General features: G+C 35.6%; 8 protein-coding genes and 3 pseudogenes across 11 annotated transcripts, besides 3 other annotated features; 3 read left to right on the forward strand and 8 right to left on the reverse strand.

Moving 5' to 3' along the window:
• Positions 1-52: 52 nt before the first annotated feature.
• On the reverse strand, positions 53-2,194 carry TVAGG3_1038180 (adenylate kinase protein; the record flags this gene model as incomplete). The annotated part of the gene is made up of 1 exon (XM_001302452.1): positions 209-2,188. The coding sequence occupies one exon, from the start codon at positions 2,186-2,188 to the stop codon at positions 209-211; it is 1,980 nt and encodes a 659-aa protein (XP_001302453.1).
• Positions 2,195-4,297: 2,103 nt separating this feature from the next.
• TVAGG3_1038190 (SLEI family protein family) lies at positions 4,298-6,394 on the forward strand (the record flags this gene model as incomplete). Its single annotated transcript, XM_001302453.2, has 1 exon — positions 4,298-6,394. The coding sequence occupies one exon, from the start codon at positions 4,298-4,300 to the stop codon at positions 6,392-6,394; it is 2,097 nt and encodes a 698-aa protein (XP_001302454.2).
• Positions 6,395-7,488: 1,094 nt separating this feature from the next.
• Positions 7,489-8,111: a mobile genetic element.
• Positions 8,112-8,715: 604 nt separating this feature from the next.
• Positions 8,716-9,414: a terminal%2Cinverted (terminal inverted repeat of Maverick-1B transposon ID:TVAGG3_1038210).
• Positions 8,716-27,468: part of a mobile genetic element that runs on past the window's edge.
• On the reverse strand, positions 10,153-10,512 carry TVAGG3_1038220 (uncharacterized protein; the record flags this gene model as incomplete). Its single annotated transcript, XM_051255376.1, has 1 exon — positions 10,153-10,512. One exon carries the CDS (start codon positions 10,510-10,512, stop codon positions 10,153-10,155), a length of 360 nt encoding a protein of 119 aa, XP_051080950.1.
• Positions 12,816-13,377, forward strand: TVAGG3_1038230 (annotated as a pseudogene). The gene has a single exon. A coding segment is annotated over exon 1 (562 nt).
• On the reverse strand, positions 15,426-16,743 carry TVAGG3_1038240 (annotated as a pseudogene). Its single transcript has one exon. A coding segment is annotated over exon 1 (1,318 nt).
• On the reverse strand, positions 20,014-20,334 carry TVAGG3_1038250 (organellar and viral DNA polymerase type B; the record flags this gene model as incomplete). The annotated part of the gene is made up of 1 exon (XM_051255377.1): positions 20,014-20,334. One exon carries the CDS (start codon positions 20,332-20,334, stop codon positions 20,014-20,016), a length of 321 nt encoding a protein of 106 aa, XP_051080951.1.
• On the reverse strand, positions 21,178-21,549 carry TVAGG3_1038260 (uncharacterized protein; the record flags this gene model as incomplete). Its single annotated transcript, XM_051255378.1, has 1 exon — positions 21,178-21,549. A coding segment is annotated over one exon (372 nt), but the record flags the coding sequence as incomplete, so codon positions are not given.
• On the reverse strand, positions 21,641-22,262 carry TVAGG3_1038270 (annotated as a pseudogene). Its single transcript has one exon. A coding segment is annotated over exon 1 (622 nt).
• On the reverse strand, positions 22,303-23,043 carry TVAGG3_1038280 (keratin-associated protein family; the record flags this gene model as incomplete). Its single annotated transcript, XM_051255379.1, has 1 exon — positions 22,303-23,043. The coding sequence occupies one exon, from the start codon at positions 23,041-23,043 to the stop codon at positions 22,303-22,305; it is 741 nt and encodes a 246-aa protein (XP_051080953.1).
• On the reverse strand, positions 23,100-24,833 carry TVAGG3_1038290 (keratin-associated protein family; the record flags this gene model as incomplete). The annotated part of the gene is made up of 1 exon (XM_051255380.1): positions 23,100-24,833. The coding sequence occupies one exon, from the start codon at positions 24,831-24,833 to the stop codon at positions 23,100-23,102; it is 1,734 nt and encodes a 577-aa protein (XP_051080954.1).
• TVAGG3_1038300 (uncharacterized protein) lies at positions 25,730-26,293 on the forward strand (the record flags this gene model as incomplete). Its single annotated transcript, XM_051255381.1, has 1 exon — positions 25,730-26,293. The coding sequence occupies one exon, from the start codon at positions 25,730-25,732 to the stop codon at positions 26,291-26,293; it is 564 nt and encodes a 187-aa protein (XP_051080955.1).

The following is a 27,468-nucleotide window of genomic DNA, read 5'->3' on the forward strand; positions in this document are numbered from 1 at the left end:
TATCAAAACTAACCTCTCAATTGAAGGCCACAAAATCTAAGTAGTGAGGGTACACAAATTTTGTATGGAGTACGGTTCAATTTTTGAGAGCCTCACTACTTAGATTTTGTAACTACCTTACAAATATAGAATCCACAAAGATTGGTTAATCAAAACAATAAAAAATATTTTTTTGTTTTCAATAATAAGTTACAATTTACAAAGAAATTTACTGAGCAGGAGCAGCCTGTTCTTCCTCATCTTCTTCATCATACATCTCCTCCTCATCACTGCTCTGGAACTCGTAGAGAAGTTCGTTCTTCTGTTCAGGCGGAAGAGTTTCTCCAATGTAGCATCCCAACATCTGTATTGGATCATCAGGCATCTCTTCGATCAAGTAGCAAAGTCCTCCAGCCAAAGCAGGTGCGATTGTCTGAACAAGCCATTCGCGCTGTGTCTTTGAGTACTTTGCAAGCAACCTTGTCTCTTCGTGCTCCACCATTTCCTGTTGTTTCAAGATTGCGAGTTCTTTTTCTCTCTTTTTGGATTCTTCCGCTTCTCTGAGTTGTGCTTCCATCTTTGCAAGTCTTTCCTGCTTAAGACGGCGCTGCTTCTCTTGCTCTTCACTGTCACGAAGAATAAGTGAAGGTGGTTTGCCAAAATTACGTGGTGTTCCGATGAATTTAATTGCAACATCAACTGGATCTGTCACTTTTTCTATCGGAATTGTAATTGCTTTCATTGTGTTGGAATCGAAAGCGAAATAGAGGTGGGATTCATCAGCGCCATTTGTTGCACGGTACTGGGAGAGCCTTGCTTCGAACTCATCTGTGTTTCCAATGCCAAGCATCATTGATGGATCTTGTTTTGCACGATTTCTGAGGAAAGTGTCACTTCCTTCAAGCTCAATGAAATACTGTGGTGAATTGGTGGAGTCCTGCCATAGAGCTTCTGCAAAATCGCTGTTAGATGGGATACCATCCAAAATGAAACCTTGATTCTTGCATGGAACGTCTTGGAGCTTCCATTTCATGAGGTCTAAGAGTAAAGGAGGTGATATTTCGCCTTGTAACTGTTGAGTAAACTGATTCCAGTATCCATTAACGTTTTTCTTTGCTTCTGAGACAAGACTGTCAACAGAAATGAGTGGCAATGCGTATTTGTATGAGATTTTGGCGCATAAAGTAGACTTTCCTGAAAGAGGTGGACCGCAAACGAGAATTCTTGTTGGTTTAACGTTTCTTGATTCAAGAAACTCTTTGCCGATATCTTCAAGAGATTGTAAGAATCCTCCTGCGCATGTCATTGGTACTCTTGCAAGTAATTCGTTAATTGCTTGAATATCTGCTGTTAAATAGTCAATTGCTGTTTCAGAGATCCACGGAACAGTAAGAGCCTGGTCGATCTGTATTGTTTCAACTTCGCCGTCTGAGAATAACTTTGAAATTCCTTCGATAATATCTTTAAGTTTTGAATTTGCTTTATCAACAGCCATAACGAACTTATCAATCATCTGTCCTTGTAGTGTTGATACCAACAATGCGGCAAGATCACGAACATGTATCATAGGAACAATGTTTTGTCCATCTCCAATAACTGGAAGTTTTTTTTGAACTTCGGCAAATCCGCCTTGTTCAACGTTCTTGTTGTTCCAAGCGAACTTGAAGAATGGGAAGAGGAGATCTTCGCCGTCACCATAAGGAACTCCGCAAGCAAGAACATAAACTTCTACAAGTGGGTTTTCACGGCTGAGTTTTGTAGCACGTAATTCAGCTTCGTATTGAGCACGGAAGTTTGGATGTGGTTTTCTCTTACGGAAATCATCGCCTGTTAAAGTTGTTGTCGAATTTGTCAACGCCCAGGTCATGAGAGTTGAAATGAGTACGATCTTGATGTTTGTTGTTGCGGCTTCAAATCTTGAGAAAGATTGAACGGCAAGTGAAGGGTCTTCGCGAATATCGAAAATGAAAGTGTTACATAAAGCAAATGCATCATCAATGCTATTGACAATTTCATACTTTGGAATTGGTGAAACATTTGGTGCTGCAAATTTCCTAATTGGCTTGCGATCACCATAAACTGAATATTTTGCGTTTAAAAGTGCAGAAACGACATGACGGCCAATATAAGAATTAGCGTGATGAACGAATACACTTAATTGCGATGGATCGGCTCCTTCTTCTTTTTGCTGTGGAGGAGCGTCGGACATTTTAACGTATAATTATCGTTGATAATCATCAAAAATAAATCTGATCTCAGAAATGCAAACACATATTCCTAATTGGCTTCATATAGTAAAAATATTAGGAAATCAATGAATAAACTGTTCAATTCATCAATTTATATCTTGATAATTAGATTCATAGTCGATACAATCATACCATAGCAGAGATTATTGCAGGGTATCCTTCTGAACCAATTCAAAACCCAAAGTTTATTCAGAATTTCAAAATTATTTTCATATTAGATATCAAGCACTAAGTGTTTAAAGACTTAGTGGATGACAATTATCTTTCATGTTAAATTATTTTCTTATTGTGTTATATTGGGGATAATTTTAAACTTTTGAATAAGCTTCTTCTAAGTTAAGGGATTCATTGGTTAACACTATCAATTAATTGATGCGGTGTACTTCAAAAATGAATGTTATTTCAAAAATTTATTTTTCTTGTTCAATATTTATTATTGTAATTAATAGGAAATGACAACTAACATGTCAAGTTATCAATAATTAGAAATGAATGAAAATATCTTGAATTGAATCTATTTATATTAAAATATTTGCCAAATTCATGTTCTATCATGCTTATCCTCGAGAAAAGACTTCTATAATTATGAAAATCTTTTCAATATAATAATCGAAATTATTGTTTAGCGTAATTTTGAATGGATCTTGTATGAAATAGATAAGCATCTGTTTTTATAAAAATCCTATTTAGATTAATGATTATTGCAGATAAATTATCTAACATTATTGATATTCTTATTATAATAGTAAATAAATGGAGAACAAAATCTAATCAAAATAATCGGATCAAACAAATTCTATGAGGATTTGAATCTGATTAAACCTGAAAATGAATTGAAATTGAATGTCAAACTGCTGATTTGATCATTTTTGATAATATGCTGACAAATATGCTAGGAGGTTGAAACTTTTATATTTAAAGATTTTAATGACTCCCGACTCTATCTTTTTAACGTTGCAGATCTGATAAGTGCGATACCTTTGTCTCCCTCTCAATTTGAACCGTCCACATCACTTTTGGTAAACAAAACGATTATTTAAAATTTTTCTCTTGGTATTTTTTTTAAAAAAAATCAAACATAATAACAAGTAAATTTATTACATTGAAAAAAAAATCAGATTCATTTTACTAATTGAGAGAAATTATGTTATAAAAGCATTAATTTGTTCATTATTCAAATAAAAATGGATATATTGGAATTAGTTAATCTATATTTTACATCATGATTGTTATTATTCACAAAATATTCTTAATACCGTACCTTGAATAACCGGCGAACCATTCAATTGGTCATAGACCAATTTGAGATACCCTTTTCAGAGGAATCTAAAATGTTGTTTATATGGTTATTTATATATTATTTAATCATTTTCTTAAATAAAAATCATAAGTTCTCAATTTTTCTTCATAACGATTCTTATAAATTTTAATGTTTTTACTATGAGTGCTAAATATTATTAATTACTAAATAATTTTAAAAAGAAAAAACATGTTTTTACTTTGTACGTTAACATACGTTAATATCACTTCGGCTATGGATAGAGGCCAACAGCGCCTTATTAATGAGAAAAACATTAGCCTCTTATCAATGAGATGGAAGTGTATTCGTGGATTACAATTGTGAATTCAGATACACTTCCATCTCAAAAAATGCAATCAAATTTGTATTGAATTGCATTTTTTGAATACATGCTATTGGCAGTTGGGTTTTTAGTGCATTTATATTACATTGGTACTAAGGCTTTTGGAAAATTTACAAAATAAATTTAATATTTTGTAAATGTTATCGGTTCTTACGCTTTTGGAAGGAGGGATGGTATTTTTGGAGCATTTATATTACATTGGTACTAAGGCTTTTGGAAAATTTACAAAATAAATTTAATATTTTGTAAATGTTATCGGTTCTTACGCTTTTGGAAGGAGGGATGGTATTTTTGGAGCATTTATATTACATTGGTACTAAGGCTTTTGGAAAATTTACAAAATAAATTTAATATTTTGTAAATGTTATCGGTTCTTACGCTTCCTCTCTTCATCAAGATGTTTCCTCACTCCATCATGCATCCATCATGCAGCTTACTCTCTTCATCAAGATGCTTCCTCTCTTGTTCAAAGTACTTCCTCTCTTGATCAAGATGCTTCCTCACTCCATCATGCAGCTTCCTCTCTTGATCAAGATGCTTCCTCTCTTGATCAAGGTGCTTCCTCTCTTCAACAAAGTACTTCCTCTCTTCTTCAAAGTACTTCCTCTCTTGATCAAGACGCTTCCTCTCTTCATCAAGATGCTTCCTCTCTTGATCAAGGTGCTTCCTCTATTCATCAAAGTGCTTCCTCTCTTGATCAAGGTGCTTCCTCTATTCATCAAAGTGCTTCCTCTCTTCAACAAACTGCTTCCTCTCTTCAACAAAGTACTTCCTCTCTTGATCAAGGTGCTTCCTCTCTTCAACAAAGTACTTCCTCTCTTGATCAAGATGCTTCCTCTCTTCATCAAAGTGCTTCCTCTCTTGCTCAAGATGCAGCTTCCTCTCTTCAACAAAGTGCTTCCTCTCTTGATCAAGATGCTTCCTCTCTTGATCAAGGTGCTTCCTCTCTTGATCAAGATGCTTCCTTTCTTCAACAAAGTACTTCCTCTCTTGATCAAGATGCTTCCTCTCTTCATCAAGATGCTTCCTCTCTTCAACAAAGTACTTCCTCTCTTGATCAAGATGCTTCCTCTCTTCAACAAAGTACTTCCTCTCTTGATCAAGATGCTTCCTCTCTTCATCAAGATGCTTCCTCTCTTGATCAAGATGCTTCCTTTCTTCAACAAAGTACTTCCTCTCTTGATCAAGATGCTTCCTCTCTTGATCAAGATGCTTCCTCTCTTCAACAAAGTACTTCCTCTCTTGATCAAGATGCTTCCTCTCTTCATCAAGATGCTTCCTCTCTTGATCAAGATGCTTCCTCTATTCATCAAAGTGCTTCCTCTCTTGATCAAGGTGCTTCCTCTATTCATCAAAGTGCTTCCTCTCTTGATCAACATGCTTCCTCTCTTCAACAAAGTACTTCCTCTCTTGATCAAGATGCTTCCTCTCTTCAACAAAGTACTTCCTCTCTTGATCAAGATGCTTCCTCTCTTCATCAAGGTGCTTCCTCTCTTCATCATGCAGCTTCCTCTCTTCTTCAAAGTGCTTCCTCTCTTCATCAAGATGCTTCCTCTCTTGATCAAGGTGCTTCCTCTCTTGATCAAGATGCTTCCTCTCTTCATCAAGATGCTTCCTCTCTTGATCAAGGTGCTTCCTCTATTCATCAAAGTGCTTCCTCTCTTGATCAAGGTGCTTCCTCTATTCATCAAAGTGCTTCCTCTCTTCAACAAACTGCTTCCTCTCTTCAACAAAGTACTTCCTCTCTTGATCAAGGTGCTTCCTCTCTTCAACAAAGTACTTCCTCTCTTGATCAAGATGCTTCCTCTCTTCATCAAGATGCTTCCTCTCTTGCTCAAGATGCAGCTTCCTCTCTTCAACAAAGTGCTTCCTCTCTTGATCAAGATGCTTCCTCTCTTCAACAAAGTACTTCCTCTCTTGATCAACATGCTTCCTCTCTTCTTCAAAGTGCTTCCTCTCTTCATCAAGATGCTTCCTCTCTTGATCAAGGTGCTTCCTCTCTTGATCAAGGTGCTTCCTCTATTCATCAAAGTGCTTCCTCTCTTGATCAAGGTGCTTCCTCTCTTCAACAAAGTGCTTCCTCTCTTGTTCAAAGTACTTCCTCTCTTGATCAAGGTGCTTCTTCTCTTCATCATGCAGCTTCCTCTCTTCTTCAAAGTGCTTCCTCTCTTGCTCAAGATGCAGCTTCCTCTCTTCAACAAAGTGCTTCCTCTCTTGATCAAGATGCTTACTCTCTTCATCAAGATGCTTCCTCTCTTCTTCAAAGTGCTTCCTCTCTTGCTCAAGATGCAGCTTCCTCTCTTGATCAAGATGCTTCCTCTCTTCTTCAAAGTACTTCCTCTCTTGATCAAGATGCTTCCTCTCTTCAACAAAGTACTTCCCCTCTTCATCAAGATGCTTCCTCTCTTGATCAAGGTGCTTCCTCTATTCATCAAGATGCTTCCTCTCTTGATCAAGGTGCTTCCTCTATTCATCAAAGTGCTTCCTCTCTTGATCAAGTGCTTCCTCTCTTCAACAAAGTAGCTTCCTCTCTTCCCATCAAATGCTTCCTCTCTTCATCAAATGCTTCCTCTCTTGCTCAAGATGCAGCTTCCTCTCTTCAACAAAGTGCTTCCTCTCTTCAACAAAGTACTTCCTCTCTTGATCAAGATGCTTCCTCTCTTCAACAAAGTGCTTCCTCTCTTGTTCAAAGTACTTCCTCTCTTGATCAAGGTGCTTCCTCTCTTCATCATGCAGCTTCCTCTCTTCTTCAAAGTGCTTCCTCTCTTCATCAAGATGCTTCCTCTCTTGATCAAGGTGCTTCCTCTCTTGATCAAGATGCTTCCTCTCTTGATCAAGATGCTTCCTCTCTTGATCAAGATGCTTCCTCTCTTCAACAAAGTGATTCCTCTCTTGTTCAAAGTACTTCCTCTCTTGATCAAGGTGCTTCCTCTCTTCATCAAGATGCTTCCTCTCTTCATCAAAGTGCTTCCTCTCTTGATCAAGATGCTTCCTCTCTTGATCAAGATGCTTCCTCTCTTGATCAAGGTGCTTCCTCTCTTGATCAAGATGCTTCCTCTCTTCATCAAAGTGCTTCCTCTCTTGATCAAGATGCTTCCTCTCTTCATCAAGATGCTTCCTCTCTTGCTCAAGATGCTTCCTCTCTTCAACAAAGTGATTCCTCTCTTTTCAAAGTACTTCCTCTCTTGATCAAGTGCTTCCTCTCTTCATCATGCAGCTTCCTCTCTTCTTCAAAGTGCTTCCTCTCTTCATCAAAGTGCTTCCTCTCTTGATCAAGTGCTTCCTCTCTTGATCAAGATGCTTCCTCTCTTCAACAAGTGCTTCCTCTCTTTCAAAGTACTTCCTCTCTTGATCAAATGCTTCCTCTCTTCAACAAAGTGCTTCCTTCTTCTTCAAAGTACTTCCTCTCTTCATCAAGTGCTTCCTCTCTTCAACAAAGTACTTCCTCTCTTCATCAAGTGCTTCCTCTCTTCATCAAAGTGCTTCCTCTCTTTCAATGCAAGCTTCCTCTCTTCTTCAAAGTACTTCCTCTCTTGATCAAGTGCTTCCTCTCTTCATCAGCAGCTTCCTCTCTTCTTCAAAGTGCTTCTCTTCTGATCAAGGTGCTTCCTCTCTTCTCAAATGCAGCTTCCTCTCTTCAACAAAGTGCTTCCTCTCTTCTTCAAAGTACTTCCTCTCTTCTGATCAAGGTGCTTCCTCTCTTCATCAAGATGCTTCCTCACTCCATTATGCAGCTGCTTCTTTTCTTCATCAATTCCTCTTCACCCTGGAGCTCCTCAGCTTTATATCATTTTAATTGGATTTTTTGAAATCCACCTGCAGTAGGATAAAGGAGATGTAACTCACGACTAAGAACCTGGCCATATGCTCCATTCCAGGCCAAAACAGATTGCATAGCCACAAACAGATTGAAATACCAATCCTGTTGCTGCATGGGGCGTCCATATTCCATTTGGAAGACTTGCATCATCACATTTGGATCTGTAAGGACTTTGTCGTTGACAAAATTGGGCCTTGCAGGAGGAACTCCATTTGCTACAATGTATCTGGAAGCAAGAGGTTTGTTCATATCCAATGGATAGATTCCTGTTGCTTTAAAAGCATTTTCGATGTTTGTAGCTGTGCAAGACACACTACATGCATCAAGGAAGCTGCGAATCATGATATAGCGCAGTTCTCTGGCGTTCCATACATAATTGATCACCATATGCCCTTGCTGATCGTACCGGATAGTCGCCATATCAAACAACTTCTTGAATTGGGCCTTCAAGGGAGAAAAAATCCCAACATCAAGAGGTTGTAAGATATGAGATGTATGGCCTGGGAGAACAAGAAGCTCGATATTGAAGGCGCTCAAGAGGCGAACGGCCAAAAAAGAGAGCCTGAATGGATGACCATCTACAATTAGGAGAAAAGGTACCTGGGCATCAAACACATTCATTTGAGACCTTTCCTCCTGTACTTTGCAGATGAACATGATACAGTATACCATAAAAAGGTATTTGTTCATCCATCCACTCTCGGAGCGAACAAAAAAGGCGTCCAGATCTTCCAATTCCGCATCAAGGGTCTTCTTTTGTGGAAGTATCACCATTGGCTTCATAGTTGTACCATCTGCAAAAATGGTACAGACCCCTGTAAGATGTGGAAGCTGAGACTTTTCAGCGCGAACTGGGCGATTCCGGCCAGCAGTAAGAACTTTATAGCGACGTTTGGAATAGAGCATTGTCTCGTCCATATTCGCAATAAACTTCTTCCTGCGGGCAAAGTATCTATGCTTGGAGAGGAAAAATTGGCGAATATGGTTTGCGTCACAGGTAGAGCGTCGGAGCATATCAATAGTTAGTTAGTATACATATCATGGGTACGACGGCACTGCGTTCCACCGTACCCCTGTTATGTGAATTTGACACTTTACGAAACCGTTAACGTATATTTTACAACACAAACGACAACACTAACTTAACCTTAAATATTTACAAAACCGTCTGACACATAAACGACTCCACTAACGACTTCACTAATGTTTTCACAAACGACTTCACTAATGTAAAAATAAACGTTCTCACTTACAAAAGTATTGCAACTCCTCCCATTGCTGTGCTTCATATAACAGCTCATAATCTTCTGACTCACTTTCTTCTTCATATAGGTCAAAATCACTGTCATAGTTTATACCTGTAAGTTTTGACAAAGCTAATGAAACACGCTTACCGTTTGTATCGTATGCTTGTATAAACTTTCCATTATGCTTGTAGTCATAAACGCTCAAACTAACTTTACCCTTTCTCCCTCGTATCTGATAGAATGTATTTTCACGAGGAACGAAGAACAAGTTCTTGAACTCATGACCGTTGTAGTTTGTTATCTCAATAGTTTTCGTCATTTATATAAAAATAAACTTAAAAATAAATGATATCACCACCCTCACACGTATGAAAACATAGCACAAAAATAAATTTAGGTGAAGTGGTGAGATCTCACCTCTTTTTTCACCTGTTTTTTCACCCTGTTGAATTCATTGCTTTATAACTCTCTTCCTTTCTCCAACTCTTCTAACTTCTTCTTAAGTTCAGCAATGTTGTCCTCATGAAGTTTAATCTTTCTCAAAATTCCTTCTTTATCTAATGGTTGCTTTATCTTTCTAAACTGAACTCTACCATCCTTCATAGTATGAATGTAAAAACCTTCTGGAATAGTTCCTGATTTAATGTATTCTACCAAAAACTTTGTTTCATTGCTTCAGTGACTTTAGTCGTCATTTCAATCAAATAAAAATTTTAATATTAAATAAAAATAACGTTATTTTTTCAGTAAGGAAACGCAGGAGTTTTACGATTTATTTGAGGAGTAGGTTCTGGTTTAAATGTTGGAGTCGGTTTAGGAGTTGACTTTTGAATAGGAGTTTGTACTTCCATAGGTTCAGGAGTCATTGAAGGTTTTGCTTGTGAAGGTGTTGGAGTTTGTTTAACTTCAGCTACTTCAGTATTATTTACAACATTTGCTTTATTTCTTTTCAACATCATAACTGCTCCTGTTGTAGCTAGCAAACCTAGTGGGAGACCATATCTTATATAAGGACTTGACCAAATGCTATTTTTGACAGGAGCTGGTGGAACACCTAACCTTGGTGATACTGCTCTTTGCCATTGTGCAGCTCGTAAGAAATATTCAATAGGTGCTCCATAATCGTTTGGTAAAGTTTGTTTCATAGATGGTGAAGGTTCACGAGAGCTTGATGAAGAACTCATTTATAAGCTTTAAAAATAAACGTTCATCCTTTATTCCTCACTGTCGTCCGTAGCTAAGTTATAGTCATCTAATCTTATTATGGGGATGCCATTAGCACGCACCTGAATGGCAAAGCAACAATCCCTCATAAATCCAATAAGTGGCTTTGGTACGTTTTCAGTTGCTAGTTCAATAGGTCCTTTAACAGACAATTTGTATGTTATTGGAGCAGTAGATGTTTGACCTTGCTGGAAGCAAAAGTCCACTTCTGTTGGAAAACCACATAAGAAATGTGTGTTGTCATAGCTATCCCATTTATGTTCCACACTACCATCATCCACCAATGACCTCATAACATCTTCATTAAATCCAATCATATCATTGTTTGTATTGCAAGCGTTCGCAACCATTTCATAAAATACAGGTCCATATGATTTTTCAGGTTCTGCAGGCATATTTCCATAAGCTCCCATGGAAAGCTGAAGATATTTAAACTTAGGGTTCTCAAAATTAACATAATAGTTGTCTTTCTTTCTAAATAGTGCCCAAATACTTTTAACATTAATAGGCGTATAAGCTGCTGTAAATGTTGCACTTGAACTATCTGTATTCTTTGAGAATGAACCGTCCATAGGAATCCAATCCATAACTTTAACAGGAAAACATAAAGCCTCGTTTGTATAATGTTCTACAAGTTCTGTATAAATGTTAGGGTCTAAAGAGAATGATTTTGGATGAATGAAACATTCATTAAAATCCATCTTTATTCGAAATAGTTGCTGGGTTACAGTTGTAATAGTAACTGTTCCACTAGCTTCTATTGCCTTCGTTATCATAGTGAATGGTTCATTCCATGGAACAAATTTATTTGTCGGTGGATTTGAATCTGAAGCAAATGCAACTTTAAGAGTTGGATTGAAAGCAATGATATCATTTACAGATATAGATGTGCATTGTAAGGCGTCGCTACTGAACTTTACTTTAAGCTGAATGTTTCCTGCAAAAGCTGGAATAAATCGAATAGCTTCTAATGGAAGGAATCTTCTAACAGGAATTCTTAAACGAAGCTTAAAATCAAATGATTTTCCTGCTGTAATTGGACCACTAATAATTTGTCCTGTTCTGCATGTTCCCGAATGACTCCATACATCTTCATGTCGAGTCTTTGAGAAAACATCTACTTTCTTTATTGTTCGGTAGTTTGTGAGTTTGAAGTTATATATGCTTCTTCTCTTGCGTTGTCTTGAGAATATACGATACGACCATTTGCAAGGATTTGATATCCAGCAACTGCATAGAAAGCGTCATCGAAACCAATCCAAAATCCTGGTGGGTTTGTTTTATTGGAACCTGAACCAATTTCTTTATCTGCAATAAATTGACCTTCCATTTTATACGTAATGAATGTATTGTAAAGGTCCAACATATTTTCACCAGGATGTGAGAGATTGAATGTTACCCATGTGTTATCTTTAGCAGTTCCAGGTTGTGATGGAATCTTTGCGTCAGAATATTTTCTATTAGTGTCACCAATTTGAACTGCATTGTCTATGATATTGAAATATGAGCGAATCTGATGAATATGCTCTGCTGGAGTAAATTCGTTTAACTGTTCGTTCTGCATGTATTTACTTCAGATAAAAATATCTATTTACTTCATTATTCTCACTCTTCTTCTTGGCATTCGTGGTGGAAGTTGTTTCTTGACATTTTCAATGAACTGTACATTCTCTTTTGTCTCAACTTCTTTCACTGGTGGGTCAGGGTTCTTTGACTCGGTTTGTTTTTCAATGAAATTCACGAACTTTGCAATAAGCTCTTGGTTCGTTATTGAAAGAACATCTGGCTTCTTTTTCTTCTGGTTCTATTGACTTTTCAGTTTGAATAGAAGGTTTTATATGGGCTTCGTGGACTTCACCCTTGCCATACACCTTAATGTTGTCGCTCTCTGTATTCGCTAATGGTACCTTTCTTTTTCTTACGTATATTTTACCATCTTTACTCTGACTTACGTAATAGAAAGGATGTTGTATTCCTCTTGCGTCATTTAATATAATAGACTCTCGCTCTGATTTTGACAAGCTCATTTTACATTGGTTAAAGTTTCAATTTTGTTTTTTATCTGCAGTCAAATGACTCAGACAAGCCCTACGGACAAGACCCAAGGGGTCATAGATGTTGAAGCATTGAAGAAAGAAATTCGTGAGCAAATTATATCCGAACTGAAGGAACAAAAACAAGAACAAAAGCCAGAGAGACCAAAGAGAAAGTTAAGTGAAAAACAACTTGCTGCATTAGCTGCTGGAAGACAAAAGAACCCACGTTTGCTGGCGAAGAAAGCTAGAGAAGAAGCTGAAGCAAAAGCTAAAGAAGCTGAAGCAAAGAAAGAGTAAATGGTTTATTTTTATCCGAATTAAATGTATAGACAAATACCTTTATCTGTTGCGTTCAGTAGTGAAAACCCTGACGTCAAAATAAAGGGGAACAGAGTAACGTTTAAGTTTTCCAACAGACTGGATTGTGAACATAAATGAAGAGAAGTACATTGGCATAACATCTATGTATATAACACGTGCTTTCAGAAAGGTTGACTTTATACTTCAAGTCGAGATAGAAAATGACGAACAGTCTTTAAGCGCCCAAAACATTCACACAATATACAATACTTTAAAACGATACAACATTGTTGCAATGTATGATTTCATTTAATGAGATGTTCGAGAAAAAGTTCAACATTGAAGTACAAACTTTACAGCCTTTACATGAGTTTCTTGCACAACTGAAAGAGAAGGTAGTCAGCCACAACTTATAGACTTTCATTATGAATTTAATGAAAATGAAGATGGAACTCATGACTGTCAGTTTGTTAATATTCACCATTCAATGAAGTAGTAACTAAAGAGAAAGAAAATCCATTACGTATAAGATTTCAAATCTCTGAACCAAGTGATGATTTCAAGAATGTTTTCAATTATGATGCAATGCTTCCGAGGAAAAATGAATTTTCAAAGATTGTAACACCTGGCATTTGGGATAGAAAGCAAGCTATATTATATTCAAACTTAAGTAAGGGAGTGAAAATGAGTTCATTGGTCATACAAGAACTTCACCACTTCCTAACCCTAAATACTATAAATTAAACTGGCTTCAATCGTGAGTTTTGGATAGACATGTACTCAACTCACGACCAAATGTCGAGTGTCTTGCCTCCAGATGGGAAGGACTGTCTCTACATTGAAGCACAACTCTTAAACTCTACCATCGCAGTATTGTAAAATCTACGCTAGCTTTATTTTTATCACGAATGACTTCATTTCTGACAAAAATAAATGACCTCATTCATGACCTCATTCATGACCTCATTGCTGACCTCATTCATGACCTCATTCATGACCTCATTGCTGACAAAAATAAATGACCTCAGAACTTCAACTTACGAATAAAGCTTGTTTTAGTCGTTATTGAGAAGTTAAACTTTTCAGCAAAGCAAGGACTAGAAGACTTACATAAGTCAAATCCAATCTCTTGACCGTCATAAAGTGCTTTGTAAAGTTTTATTAAACTGAAACTCAGAGTCTTTGTCAAATTTTCCTTGCGGAACCATTAAACCTTTATCTTCATCATAGAAACACTGAACAGAGTCAGGAAACATTTCATTAGCGGTTAAAGCCATAACATCTTGCTTCACGCCTTTCATTCTGCAGTGAAATGCAACTTCATTAAATCGTTAGTGAGTAAGTCTATGTAGGTCTTCTTTCCACAAAATATTGACTTGTATGCTAAACTTTGTTTTCCAGGTGTTATTTTGCGAAGTCACTATGAAACTGACCAAGGTTTTTACCAATGAGAACTCTTCCATAACGTTTCTCAAACTCTTCAGCTAAACGAGGGATATCTTCATTGTAGAGATGCATACTCGTCGGTATCGCTATAAAAGATGTCCATTCCTAAGTCTTCAGCAGTACAGAATACTTCACACATTATTCTCTTCGACATTGACAGAATGTTTAACACCAAGTGGACAGAGTTAAAGTGTTGCAAATGCTTTTCGTTAGCTTGAAAATAGTTTTATCTGAACCATCCAAACCTTCGAACTTCACTATATGGTTGTAGTTTCTGATGGTATATCTTATAGCATCTTTGTCATTTACTATGGTTATTTTTGACTCAATAGGAGATAAGAATAGTTTTGCCATAAATACTGTTCAGAATGAGCTTTATATTTTCTTGCAAAGGATTTCCTTCTTTCTTATACTTTAACCTTAACTCAAAACAACTTCTTTACTTCATCTCTTATTCTAATATCTCTGTTTCCATCGTAATAGTATCCTTGCAACACTTCACTTTGACACCTTGATATTTTATGAGGTCTTGTAATGTTATATGGTCAACATACATTAAACAGCAAGTGTTTGAACTTCTGGAACGTTAAGTTCTGGATTTAGTTCAGGTCACAAAACTATTAAAGGAAAGTGTCTATGTATACCAATCTCTGTTATCTTAATGAGAACAAAGAAGCCGGACATAAACTTTTCACCAATGGGTTCCTTTTGGTCGTCATCGAATAAATGTCTCATGAGATACTCTGTGCTTAGCATCTCATCCTTCATAACCTTTGGAATTCCTTCTAAAGTATAAAGTCTTGCTATAGCTGATGGATATAATGAAACAGCGTCGAAGTCAGCAATGAGTTTCTTTTCGCTCTTTTGTTTCATGTTATCTGACAGCATACATCTTCCACCTTGAATGCATCTCGAAATAAATTCTCTTGGTTTATTTGAGCGGTCATATAAATTTCCATTCGGGAAGTACACTCTGTTCTCAAAAATAATTTGTTAGCAATTGAACAAATACTAACGTAGTCATAAACGTTTAAATCAAACTCTTTCAATAAGTCATTGCGGAACTTAACAAAACCTTCTCTTAAAATTCTTACATCTTGTTTGCAATAAAATGTGCTATACTCTTTCTAAATCGAAATGGTTTTTCATCTATTCTGCAACCTTTGATGGAATCTATGTTTCATAAATGTATCTGCATCCTGGATAAACTTACATGCTTCAGAAATGACACCAGTTCTGTGTCATTTGCTAACAAAACACTGCTGTAGTAGTTGTATGGAAAACTTCTTTCGGTCCTGTTTGTAAGTTAAACATAGCAGGAAATAGTTTAAAGCTTCTTATTTATAACAACTGTAAGAGTCTTTTATAAATAATTGCCCGTCCTTTTATATAAACCAGTTATTTGCATTGTTCGTGAACCTTTAATGATGGAGTTCCTTTCACTTCTGTCATGTGTCTTAAGATGAAGTTTATATCATAACTGAGGTTATGGAAATATATTAAACTCTTGTCAGGAAGTCGTTCCAAAAATTCTGTTGCACAGTTCTGACCCCAAATGCTTTCACTCACTGAACCATCTTCACTGTCGTAACAGATGTTAAAAGCTTTATGAAAGCCGTCTGTGCTACACTCAAAGTCAGCAAAGAAAACATGCTCAGGAATGAACTTACATTTAGCTTTATTTACTTCTTTTGACTCTGCTTTCTTCTTCAGTTGTACACAATACTTTGGAGCATATGTCAAATCTTTAAATGGTGCAAGGTTCTGTTTATATAAGTCAGTCGTATATGTGAAAAGTTCTCCATAAGAAATAGGTTCGAAATATTTGCACTCCCACAATGTTTTCATAACATCCCATAGCGGTGTAGTTCTATCCATGCGAACTACATATTTATCTTCTCTCTTTGTATAAATCTTCATCTGTTTCTCAATGTTCATTCCACCACACTCCTTCAAGATTTCTATATAGTTGCGAATGAAATATTGTCATTGGAAGTCTTTCATTTAGCATGTAGTGGTCTTCAACAAGAAGTAAGTCAATAGTTCGAACAGTTTCACATTCTTTTGGTATATATCTCTTTATTTCATTATGTCTTGAGTCATTGAAATAACCAATGGTAACATTAAATGCTATACCAGTTGCGTCAGAAATTTCTTGTACTTTACTTTGAGGAAAGTCTCTAACACGAATGACTTCTCTCATGTGGTCAATAGTTTCTTCATTTACTCCAGCCTGAATGCAAGCATAAACGAAACAATTGTCTTCTGTCATAAGTGTTGCAGTTCTTTTGTTCAGTTCATTGAAGATTTGGTAGCGTTCAAGATTTATAGGTAATGTGCAAAGATACTTCCAGAACTGACCGCTTCTCTTCTTATAAAACTTCTTTTCACAAGGATTTCATTCCAGAAGTCATCTATATCTTGTTTATCTCCTGTTTGTTTAAGTCTGTTCAATAATCTTTTCTGTCTTTCTGTCAGTGTGCTTTCATCTCTATATGGTCGCTTCTGTGGCTTTCCTTTCTTAACATCTGACATCGTTAAGCCTTCATATTCTGTTAAATCATACATCTTTATTTCAGTAAGATTCTTTATGTTTGTCAAGAAGAAGTCATAGTGCATTTCAACAATACCTGCAGCATTTGCTTCTATCTCTGATATAAAGTTCTCCTTCAAGAGCTGATGTAGTAATGTTCCAATATTATTGAGGTTTAACGTAGAACATTCATACTTTCCACCAAGTTTATAACATACCATCCATCTTTGTTGGGAGTTTATTTTAATCTTCTCTAAGAGTCTCATGAAAACCTTACCGAAATGTTTGTGTAAGTAGTCTCTGTTTGGTTCATCTAAAGCTTCGATGTTAAAGTCAATGAGTCTATTGCCTGACTTCACATTTCTCTTCCTATTCTCTTCATCTTTCTTTAACCATCTCTCACCTTCTTTTGGTTTGTCGTCAATGGAACGAATGACATCGTTAGCTTTGCGAACTTGTTCTATAGCATTTTTAAACATCTCTCTTCTCTGTTGTTTCAGTGTGTCATCTCTCTTTCGTGTTTCACCAACGTTTGAGTTCGTAAGTTCAAACATCTCTTGACGAACATCATGAGAAAGAGCTTTACGAGTATGACCAACGTTCGCATTTGTTATGTCAAACATTTCTCCTTACTTCATGAGGTACTGAACGTCTATGATATAAGTCAATAGCAACGTCATTTAAAGGAAATGCTCTTGCATGGACTTCGTCCTCGCCGCGTTGCGGCTTTATGAACTCATGAATTCTATCATAACTTATTTCACCATTGTAGTCATTGAGGATGTCAGCGAGTGATTTTTTGTTTGTCGCGTAATGTTTGCAACTTCTATGTTAGCTTCTGTAAGAAGTTGTTTTATTTCCGAGTGTTCTAACTTAGACAACTTCCGATACATCTTTAGTAGGAAATAAAAAAATTTCTTAGAAAAAAATTAGCTTAGATTTTTTAAGGCTAGTTTTAAAATATTTCGAACTTTTTATTATAATGAAACACATGCAAGATTGCAAGTTCTTTTCATACAATGCTCTCGCTAATGCCATCAAGAATGAGTTCAATGGTGCTTCAAACGTAATGTTATCTTTAACAAGAAGTTTGTGAAAGAATCTAAGTTCGGTCAGTATGTCAGACCATTAGCTATGTCATTGACCGCAAACGTTATACTTCACAAGAGTTAGCAGTAGTTTTGAAACAAAAGGTTTCTTCGTGAATGTCAAAGATACTCATTATACTGTATAAAGAACTCTAACATTGACTTCTTCAGTATTGCTATGAATCTTTCCGAACAGAAAGAATATAAGAAGGGTGAAACAAATGTGAAATATTATCCTTCATCTCTGAAGACAATAACGAACAAAGATGTTATACAGAAATTCTTACCAAAGGTTGAAGAAGCTTCTATTGACATTGACGAAGGAAGTGAAATGGTTGAAGAAATTGACCCTGACGTCATTTAAGCAAAAATATATTTTTGGTTAGTCTTCATATCGACATTTTACAACACTTAAATGGTAAAAACAAAATAAACTTGACGAAGTGAAGATTTGCACTTCGTCGATTATGATCGACATGGAGCGTTTTGTTTTTATCATGGTTTTCTCCACTATGGTTCTAACGTGGCACCCGACGAGATTTTTTTTCATTCTTCCTCTTTGAAGTTGTCGAAATATTCTGTTATCTTTTCTTTCAGTAATGTTAAGTCTTCTTTGAATGTAAGTATTGTGCAACCTTTGATGTCATAGTGTGTTTGAGGTAACGTATCTTGAACTATTTGTTTCACATCTTCATTCGGTGTCATTGAAATCGGTAAGTTTTCACGATAGAACCAGTTTCTGTCAGATTTATATATTTTAGCTAAGTCATAAAAGCTCTTGTTGTTTCTTCTGACTAAATGCAACATAACCATATCTTTATCTTCTTCTTCTCCAACTCTTCAGTATATATCATATACTTATAACTCTTTTCCTTTCCTTTTGGTACTGAACGTGGTATTCTTTTCTGTATGCTTTTGTCTTTGGATTCAATGACTTCATCTTTTGCATGAAGTTTCTTTTCCATATCTTCGCGTTCTTGTCTGTGAAGTTCGTCAAGAAGTTTACAAACATACCATGAATAGCGAGCTGAAGCCCATTGTGCCACATTATTTACGAGAAGTCTATGAACATAATATCCTCTCAAACCGTTTGGCAATTTTTCACGGTTTTCATAGAGTTTTGGCGACTGGGATTTTTTACCTACTCGCTGTTCTTCACTGTTTTCAGAAAAAAGTATGTCTCGCTGTGCTTCGCTTAAGAGTTCAATGGTGCTTTGGTTCCTAAACCAGTCTTTAGGAAGCTTAGTGTCTGGAGCAAAACAAGCCGTCAAAATACTTTGCATCTGGTACATATCGTCTTTGACCGAACGAATGAGTCTCAATTGTTTGTTATACTGTATGTATTCATATTCTTCATTAATGGCTTCATGAACGATAGCAGTTGTTGTGTTCTCTGTTGTTGACATATCTGTCTTTATATTCCGGATAAAAAAAATATTTTATAAAAAACTAACTTTATTTTCTGACTTTCACAAAAGACCAAAAATAAACGCTTTACATGTATTTTTCAGCAACTTCGTCAAATAATTTTATAGCTTTATCTATCTCATCTACTTCAAACGTTTCTTTACCTTTCATGGGAGCACCATACCTTTTCTCAAACCTTTCAAGTAGTTCTGTTTCTGCAGCTCTCATATCATTAACGAACACAACCTTGACTCTATTGACTGTACTGTCATATCTTTGAGTTATATTATATGTTCCTATCTTATATCTCTTTGTATTGAAGTCCTTCGGTTTCTGAACGATGTAAAGTAAGCCTTCACTGCAACGTTCCGTATTGAATGAACCATATGTTATGAAGTTATATCCAACAACTGGGTCTAACCATAACAAAACTATTGGTATAAGACTTTTGTCAATGAGATATGCTGTAGTTCCATAGAATCTTACCGATATCATAAGCTCAGGATTTCTTGTCAAAATTTTCTGAGTTGAAGCATTTCTAACCCAATGGTTTGTTTTCTTTTCAGATGGAGATATAATGTCTGACAAAGAATATTTGTTGTATTTCTTTGAGTATCTTACGTTTAAATCACCTATTCTAACCACTTTGGTGTCATTGTCTATCTTTCTAACTGTTTCAAACTCAATGTTTGTCATTTCTGTCTTTACATACAAAATAAAAAAATAAATAAAAATAAAACTAACTTTATTTTTCTAACTAATGAAATTCATTATTTTTGTTGCTGAATTCAATAAAAATATATTTTAGGTGAAGAGGTGAGATTTCACCTGTTTTCTCACCTAATTTTTCACCCCAGTTATTTTATAAGTGTTTTACATGGTAAACGTTATTTTTTAAATTTTGTGAAAACTCAACGGTTTGACACATGCCCTAAAAATTATTTTACTCAGAATTTTGTTGCTGAATTCAATAAAAATATATTTTAGGTGAAGAGGTGAGATTTCACCAGTTTTCTCACCTAATTTTTCACCCCAGTTATTTTATAAGCGTTTTACATGAATTGTACGATGTATATTTGAAATTCTAAACAATTTCGTAGCTTCTATTTCTTCTGTCAGTATGTCAAAAGTTTTAACAATGCCGAAAGTTTCTTTATACTTCTTCTTGACGTCAGATAGAAGGAAATCGTCAGCTGTTGGATAGTTTTTGTTCAGAAATGCTAACATGTCCATTTTATCTTCTGCTGGTTTCTCTACTTCTTTCTTTAAGTCAGCATAGTCGTTTCTCATACGTTCTATCTCTTTGACGGAGTAGTTATATTTCCTCATTGCTGCTTTACATTTTGAACATTGCGGATTCATTTTTGCGTTATACATTGAAATTTGACCTGCTAGAACAACTAAGGCGTCAATGGTTTTCTTTAACTCAAAAGTTGTTGGTTTTATTTGTCCATTCCATATTTTACATCTTTTATCTTTATCTCTTATCTGCCATACACATTCAGCAACTAATGAAACAAAGTTGTCGTATGTCTTAAACTCCCCAGATTTATATATGTCAGAAATGTTTTTATAAACCATGTCGCAATCTTTGTTCATAACTTTATGGTTGCAATGAAAACCAAGGAATTCATAATTTACTTTACGTATGAACTTCTTTATTTCTACTGAATCAGTAACTTTAACTTCAATTTCATCGAATTCAGGAATAGTTAGTTTTTGCTGCTGAATTTCAGGCAATTTGGGTAAATGGTCAATAATGTCCTGCATGTCATAAAGATACTGTTCATTTGTTTCATCTTTCGCACTACAGTCTAAATTACTTGTTAAAAGTTCTTGCTTAATTCTTTGTATTTCTGTCTCAAAAGTATATGAAGAAGGAATAAAGCTTTTCATCTCTACCAACATTGACGTAGGATTCATGACTAGCGAGTTTGGTGCTGTAGTTGTTTGAATTGTTGTTGTGCCGATTGTTGAAATCATATCTTTTATACAAAATAAAAAATAAATAAAAATAAAACTAACTTTATTTTTTCTATCTTAAGGAAATTCATGAAAATTCACGAGAAAGCAAAAGCAATCTGAGCCGCTAAGCGGTGAGAAAGGAGGTGAGAAAACAGGTGAAAAAGGAGGTGAGAAAACAGGTGAAATCTCACCTCTTCACCTAAAATATATTTTTGTCTGATTTACATCCAACGAAAAAGTTTAGAAGAATTTTCTTATTCTTTCTGGCATGTTTTTATCTTTCCAGTACTCCCGCTCTAATGGACCCAGATGAGTTGGTTTAGATTCTCTCAAGTTCTTAGATGGTATAACATCTTCAACGCCTCCTTCATATCTTACTTTATAAGTGTCATCGTTTATGTTATAGCCAAGTATTTCAATAACCACTCCTCGCTTTGCTTCGTCAATGGTTTCAGCAAGTTTGCCATTACTACTTTCGACTAATTTATGACGAGGGTAAAATGCAATGGAGTCGTCAGCAGCTTTTATAAGATATCCATTACCTTGCGTAGAGTCTACGATATAATAGTTTCTACTTAACCTTAAACGTTTCTTTGTCAACGGTTTGTCGTCAAGAACTACACGAACTTTTGTACCAGGAATGAGGGTAAATTGTGTTGAATTTCTGATATTTTGTGTTTGGCTTCGTTTCTTTTGTATATACTTTTCTTCTTGTTGTTGTGTCATTGAATTTGGTGTATGTCCTGTTGTAGAATGTGTTGAGGAATTATATACTTCGAGAAAATGTTTCATTGTTTCTTCGGTAAAGTCTCGCTCTTGGTTTAAATCTCTGAGCGTCCTTATGAAGCGGTTTATGATGCCGAGTATGTTATGGTTATGGTCTTCAGTAGTGTAGTGAGTTATGTTATGCTTAATGAGAAAATCTGTGATTTCATTGCTGAGGTATGCTGAATCCTGGTCTGATGTTAAAGTACTTGGGTTATGTTCTGCTACAAACTTTTGTAAAACTCTTAACACTTCACGAGTTCCTTTATTTTCATTGGATATGCATATGCTTTGCGAGTGTTAACATTAATGAAGATGAGGAATGGTTTATGTCCTCCTTTTCTGCTTTGAATGAGAGTGTCAAATTGGTATGCGTCAGGAGTGTTGGAGTAAATTGGTAAAAAGTAGTCGTAAGGGTTTATTTTTGTTTGATGTACAACATTTTTGTCAAAGAACCTTTTCACTTCAGCTCTGTTAGTAAATCCCCAACTCTTTGCAGCTTCATTGAACTTCTTAAATGACCTCCATGGATGTTGTTCGAATACTTCTTTCAAGCTCATTTATGTAAAAATAAAGATTTTATTCTAGGCTCAAGCGAGTTCATTGAACGCGGTACCATGCGAATATAGTCACAAATGGTGGCATGTAATCTGCACCCGAACCAGTTGGATTTGTTGTGAAAGTGTGTGAATGATTTCCTGTGGTTCCACAGAAAATACCTGCGTTTGAATCTACTGGGTCAGTTGAAATATCATATCTATTCATTCCCTGTCTATCCGAACCTGCTGCAAGATTTGTATAACCTCTTTTTGTTATTGAATGTGAATGATTACCTGTTGTGTTTGTAGTTCCTGTATGAGTGTGTGGTGGAAGGTTTGCTTCTTTAATTTTCTTCGAACCTCCTGTTTGCTTTGAATATCTAGCACAGTATAAGAATTTATCTACAATCTGCTTCCACATACCAAAACCTAAAACTGTTGATGGATTTGTTGAGTTCATTGACGTATAAATAGAACCAACAGGATATAATGTTTGAAGTATTTCTGTCTTTAATGTTTGAAGCTCTGTTTTGTCTGCTTTCTTATCTAACATTGTTGGTAGTTCATATGCTTCAAAGTTTCTGGCATGATCTTCGATATTCCTGCAACTGTTATCTAAATTGTTAAGAGTATCTTTTACGCTTGTACTTGGATTTTCTAATGGTGCATTTGAACCAAGGGTATAGTTCAATATTATGTCGTCTGCTCTAACAGTAGTGAAGGATTCATGTGTATGGTTCTTGTCAGCTTTATTATCATATAAATCTTGAGCAGTGAATTTAACATTATTTTCATCATCCATGACATAAACATTTTTACAGCTAATTTTTTTCTTCGTTGTTATGTTTTCATTCGATGTTAAACCTTGTGGAAGTTAGGAGGTTTATAATATAAAGCAGCCGCGTGCGGCGGGGCTCCGCCCTCCCCACCAGTTCCTTCAACCGTTCCTTCAATACTTTCTATAGCAACAGTTGAGAAGGAGTTATGTGTATGGTTCTTATCTGCTTTCTTATCTAACATTGCTGGTAGTTCATGTGTTTCAAAGTTTCTGACATGACCTTCAATGTTCATACATTTACTATTTAAGGAGTTTAGTGTATCTTTTACACTAGTGCTTGGATTCTCTAAAGGTGCACTTGAACCAAGGGTATAGTTCAATATTATGTCGTCTGCTCTAACAGTAGTGAAGGATTTATGTGTATGGTTCTTGTCGGCTTTACTGTCTAATGTAGCTTGAAGTTCATTTATATCGGAGATGTTGTGTTTATGAGATTTCAAAACTTTGTTCATTGCGTCAAGTTCATCTTTGTCAGCTTTACTTTTAATAGCATCTTCAACGGTTATTTTTGTCTTAACTCTCAAAGTAAATCTTGGTTCAACTAATACACCGTTAACAGAGAAACTAGAAGCATAAATTTCATCGTTATAACCAAATGCTTCTGGTGCTTTACCTGTGTCATACTGTACAGTACAGCTTATGTCATAACCTTTAGCACGAATGTATTTATATCTTCTTTCATTAACATCTTCCGTCTTCACTTCATCACTTCGTGTTAAATATCCATGGTAGTCCGTTATAATCTGTTCGTCTGAAGTTATATAATGAACATGGTTTTTATCTGCCTTACTATCTAATTTCTCTTCTATCTCATTTATTTCAAGTTCAACTCTTCCTCCAGAACTCTTATTATCATTTATTTTCTTCATTAATTCCGTAATTACATCAGAAAGACTATATTCTGTTTTCGGTTTTGTAAATAATGAGTCAAAATTTCTTTTCATCATTACATCGCTTACATTAATGATATCAGCTATACCTTTTTCATTTATTCTCTTCATTAGTTCTGCAATAATGACGAATATATAATCTGTTAATTTATTCTCTTCATCGAGGGTTATAGAATGTTTTGAAATCGAATCATTAACGCCTCTAAATAAATCAATAACTTCAGGATACAAGTTTTTAATGTCTCGAATAACCCGACCCGTATCCTCTGGTTTCTTCTCTTCTTCATGTTCTTCGTTCCCGTCGTTACGCGGCTTTATGTCTCTAACCATCATCAACGCAGTCATAACCGGAGGGTTTGTTGCTACCTGTTCGAAAATCCGTCCGTTATGTACGGTATATCTAAATAATTTCTTTGTGTTTGTTAAAACATTTGAAACAAGTCTTTTAAAACCATCTACAAAATTTCCTGTTTCACCTAATGTTCTTGCAGCATTTACAAGCTCACCCATTCCCGCTTTTGACCCCAAAAACGTCCATATTGCGTTTATTTCACTCTGTATTGTTGTCCATTCAGCGAAACTAACACCCGCATTCGCTAAGTTGAAAATGAAATTCAGTGGATCGAACTTAATTCCGCCTTCTTTTTCAATTTCAACGAACTCACTAACATGAGATTTTAAATATTCTTTCGTTAAAATTGTTTTCCCCGATGTTATGTCATTAACGAAACTATCACCGTCAAAAGTTAACGAATTCAATTTCGTCGTTGATGCTTTTATTTCATACACCGCTTTATCTATAGTTTTTGGCTCACCTTCTTTAGAAATGTATGAAACATTAATGAATGAATTATATGTATTCATGAATGAGTTAAAATCAATGATTTTCATTAATGAAGCCTTTAATGATTCGTTAACTGTTGAATCCCTTAAAGCAATTAATGAACTGTCATTTATGAAAGGTACACTGCAAACCGTCGAGTTTGGATCAAATGCTGTAGTTGGTGCAGGAATATTAATGATATAAGTCATTAAATCATTAAGTGACGTAAATAATGTTGTCGTTTTTGATTTAATTTCTTTAGCATCTGTTATATATGGTAATTTTATTTCTGTAGTTTCTGAATTAAAGATATTCGCTAAAATGTTTTGTAAACTGTTTTGAACAGCTGTATAAACCGTTGAATTCGGAACCCTTACGATTTCACCATCCTTAATAAAGGGCATTGCACATGGCGTAGTGCTTGGGTCAAATCTTTCGGGATTATAATTCAACATATATTCTAACGCTTCATGAACAGACTTATATACTGTTGTGTCGTTCTTCATGACAACTTCACCATTTACAATGAATGGCATAGTGCATGGAGTTAAAATAGGGTCAAACTTTTCATAGTCCTTCCATGTTATGTATTTCTCGGTATTTCCATCACTGATAACAATATATTTGTCAGTAAGTGTGAGAGAGTATTGACCAAAATATAAACGTTTAGCTCTGTCAGCTTCATACGCATATGCAGCTATACTCATATTTTAATGAGAATAAAATGTTGTTCTATTTGCAAAGTACAGACCCAAACGAATACGGGACAGTAAAACTACAAACAAACTTAGGTCTACAGAATGAGGCACTTGCATTCAGAATGGTTGACTTTAATACTATCGCTTCATTCGTTATAACTGATGAAACAGATTTCATGGAGCTTGAAATAGATGGAAAGAAGCACGAAATAAGATTTCACAATAATGTAGAATATAAGATGGAAACATTAGCTGGAGTGTTAAACGCTCTCATAAATACTACAATAAACAAGGATAACGGAGAAAACTTAATGAATGTTAAACTTATTGCAGGAGTTTTGAAGTTCAGTTATGTGAAGGAGTTTAAGATAACACGAATGAGTCATAGAGTTCAATTGCTTCTGGGAGCATACCATATGACATTTCCTTTGAAAAGTGTTGACAAAACGATTGAGATGAAATCTGTTCCATACGTATGTTATGGCAATTGTTTGTACATTGAGTCAAAAATAGCTAATGTCACAGGTATTTCAGGAGTTAATAGTAAAGGTTCAGTAGAATATAAATCCTTCTGTTATGCAGTCAATTCAATGTTCATTCCAAACGTTCCTGTCATAGCAACTCATTTAGGTAAATGGGTTCGCATTAGTCCTCATAATTTGAAAGACATGCAATTCAGACTTGTTGACTTTCAAGGAGAGCCTGTAGAACTGAAGGCACCAGTGCGAATGACTGTTGAAGTTGACTTTTTAGAAAATATTAAATGCAACAGCTTACAAGAGAACTCAGAGCTAAAAATATAAAGTATGAATGTTATGTATTTAGGTCATGAACTTTGGTTGTTGCTGTTTGATGAAACAAATGAGTTAGTTATGTCAGTCAAGAGAACAGAAAAATATTGTGTTAGTGAAAACTGCACCAAGTCAATAAGATTAGGTTTGCATTATGAAGATGAGTTCGATACTGTTGAAGAAGTTTTGGATAGATATTACAAATTGCTAACTTGAAATTTTTTGACTGACGGCGCAAAGCGCCAAGATGGGCTCAAAGAGCCCTCCTGACTGCTTTAATTTACTAAAACATATTTCAAACAAAGCTTATAGTCAGTAGATAGTTTTGTATATACGTTCGAATATTTATACTTAAACTCAACTCCTGTAGTTCCTGGTGTTTCAATGATGCGGATGTTACCTATTTTCATGAATAGTGGAGTTTGACCACAGCATTCGATTTCAGGATCGAGATAGTCAATGACACATTGTTTCCCTGTTATTCGTGAGATAACATTTTCAAGGTCCTCCTTTGTTAGAATTATTTGGTTCTTACTTATAGGATTTGTCAAAAGCTTCTTATCGTCTTTGAGTAAAATTGTTTGGTATAACTGAAGAAGGTAATGGTCTACGTTATCTGAAGGATTTGTTTTGAACATTTGTGTAAGGGTTGTCGTTGGCTTCTCTTGAAAGAATTTGGTCCAGTGGTGGATACTCTAACTTAACATCTGATGTAGCGTTAGCGTTTGAAGCTGAGTTTAAATTCACGGCGTCATGCGCCAAGACGAAGGTCCCGACTTAAGTTCTGGTTCTTTTTCTTTCAAACACTCTGAACTATAGTTCTTTATGACAATATTGTTTGTCGTTCGTGAGTCAACATTTGATGTTGGTTCAATTGGAACATTAACGGCACCAGCTAAGATGGATTTGCTTCTCATTTCATATAGAATAAAAACCTTTTATATGTATGAAATGAACAATATACTCGACAAGGGTTTGAATGTAAAGCTAACGAATGAAAATATTGTTGAATTCACTGAGACAGGTGCTGTGTATAAAGATGTAGAACTACTGAACAAAAGAGCTAAGGGAAGAAGCAGGAACATGAACAAAGGGTGGAAGCCTATAAAAATTTATGTCAATGATAGCTCAGGAGGTTCAAACATAAAGTATGCAGAAAGTTATAGAGTTTATGTTCTCAAAGGTGA

The sequence above is a fragment of the Trichomonas vaginalis genome, chromosome I, assembly GCF_026262505.1.
Source record: "Trichomonas vaginalis G3 chromosome I, whole genome shotgun sequence".
Lineage (NCBI taxonomy): Eukaryota > Parabasalia > Trichomonadida > Trichomonadidae > Trichomonas > Trichomonas vaginalis.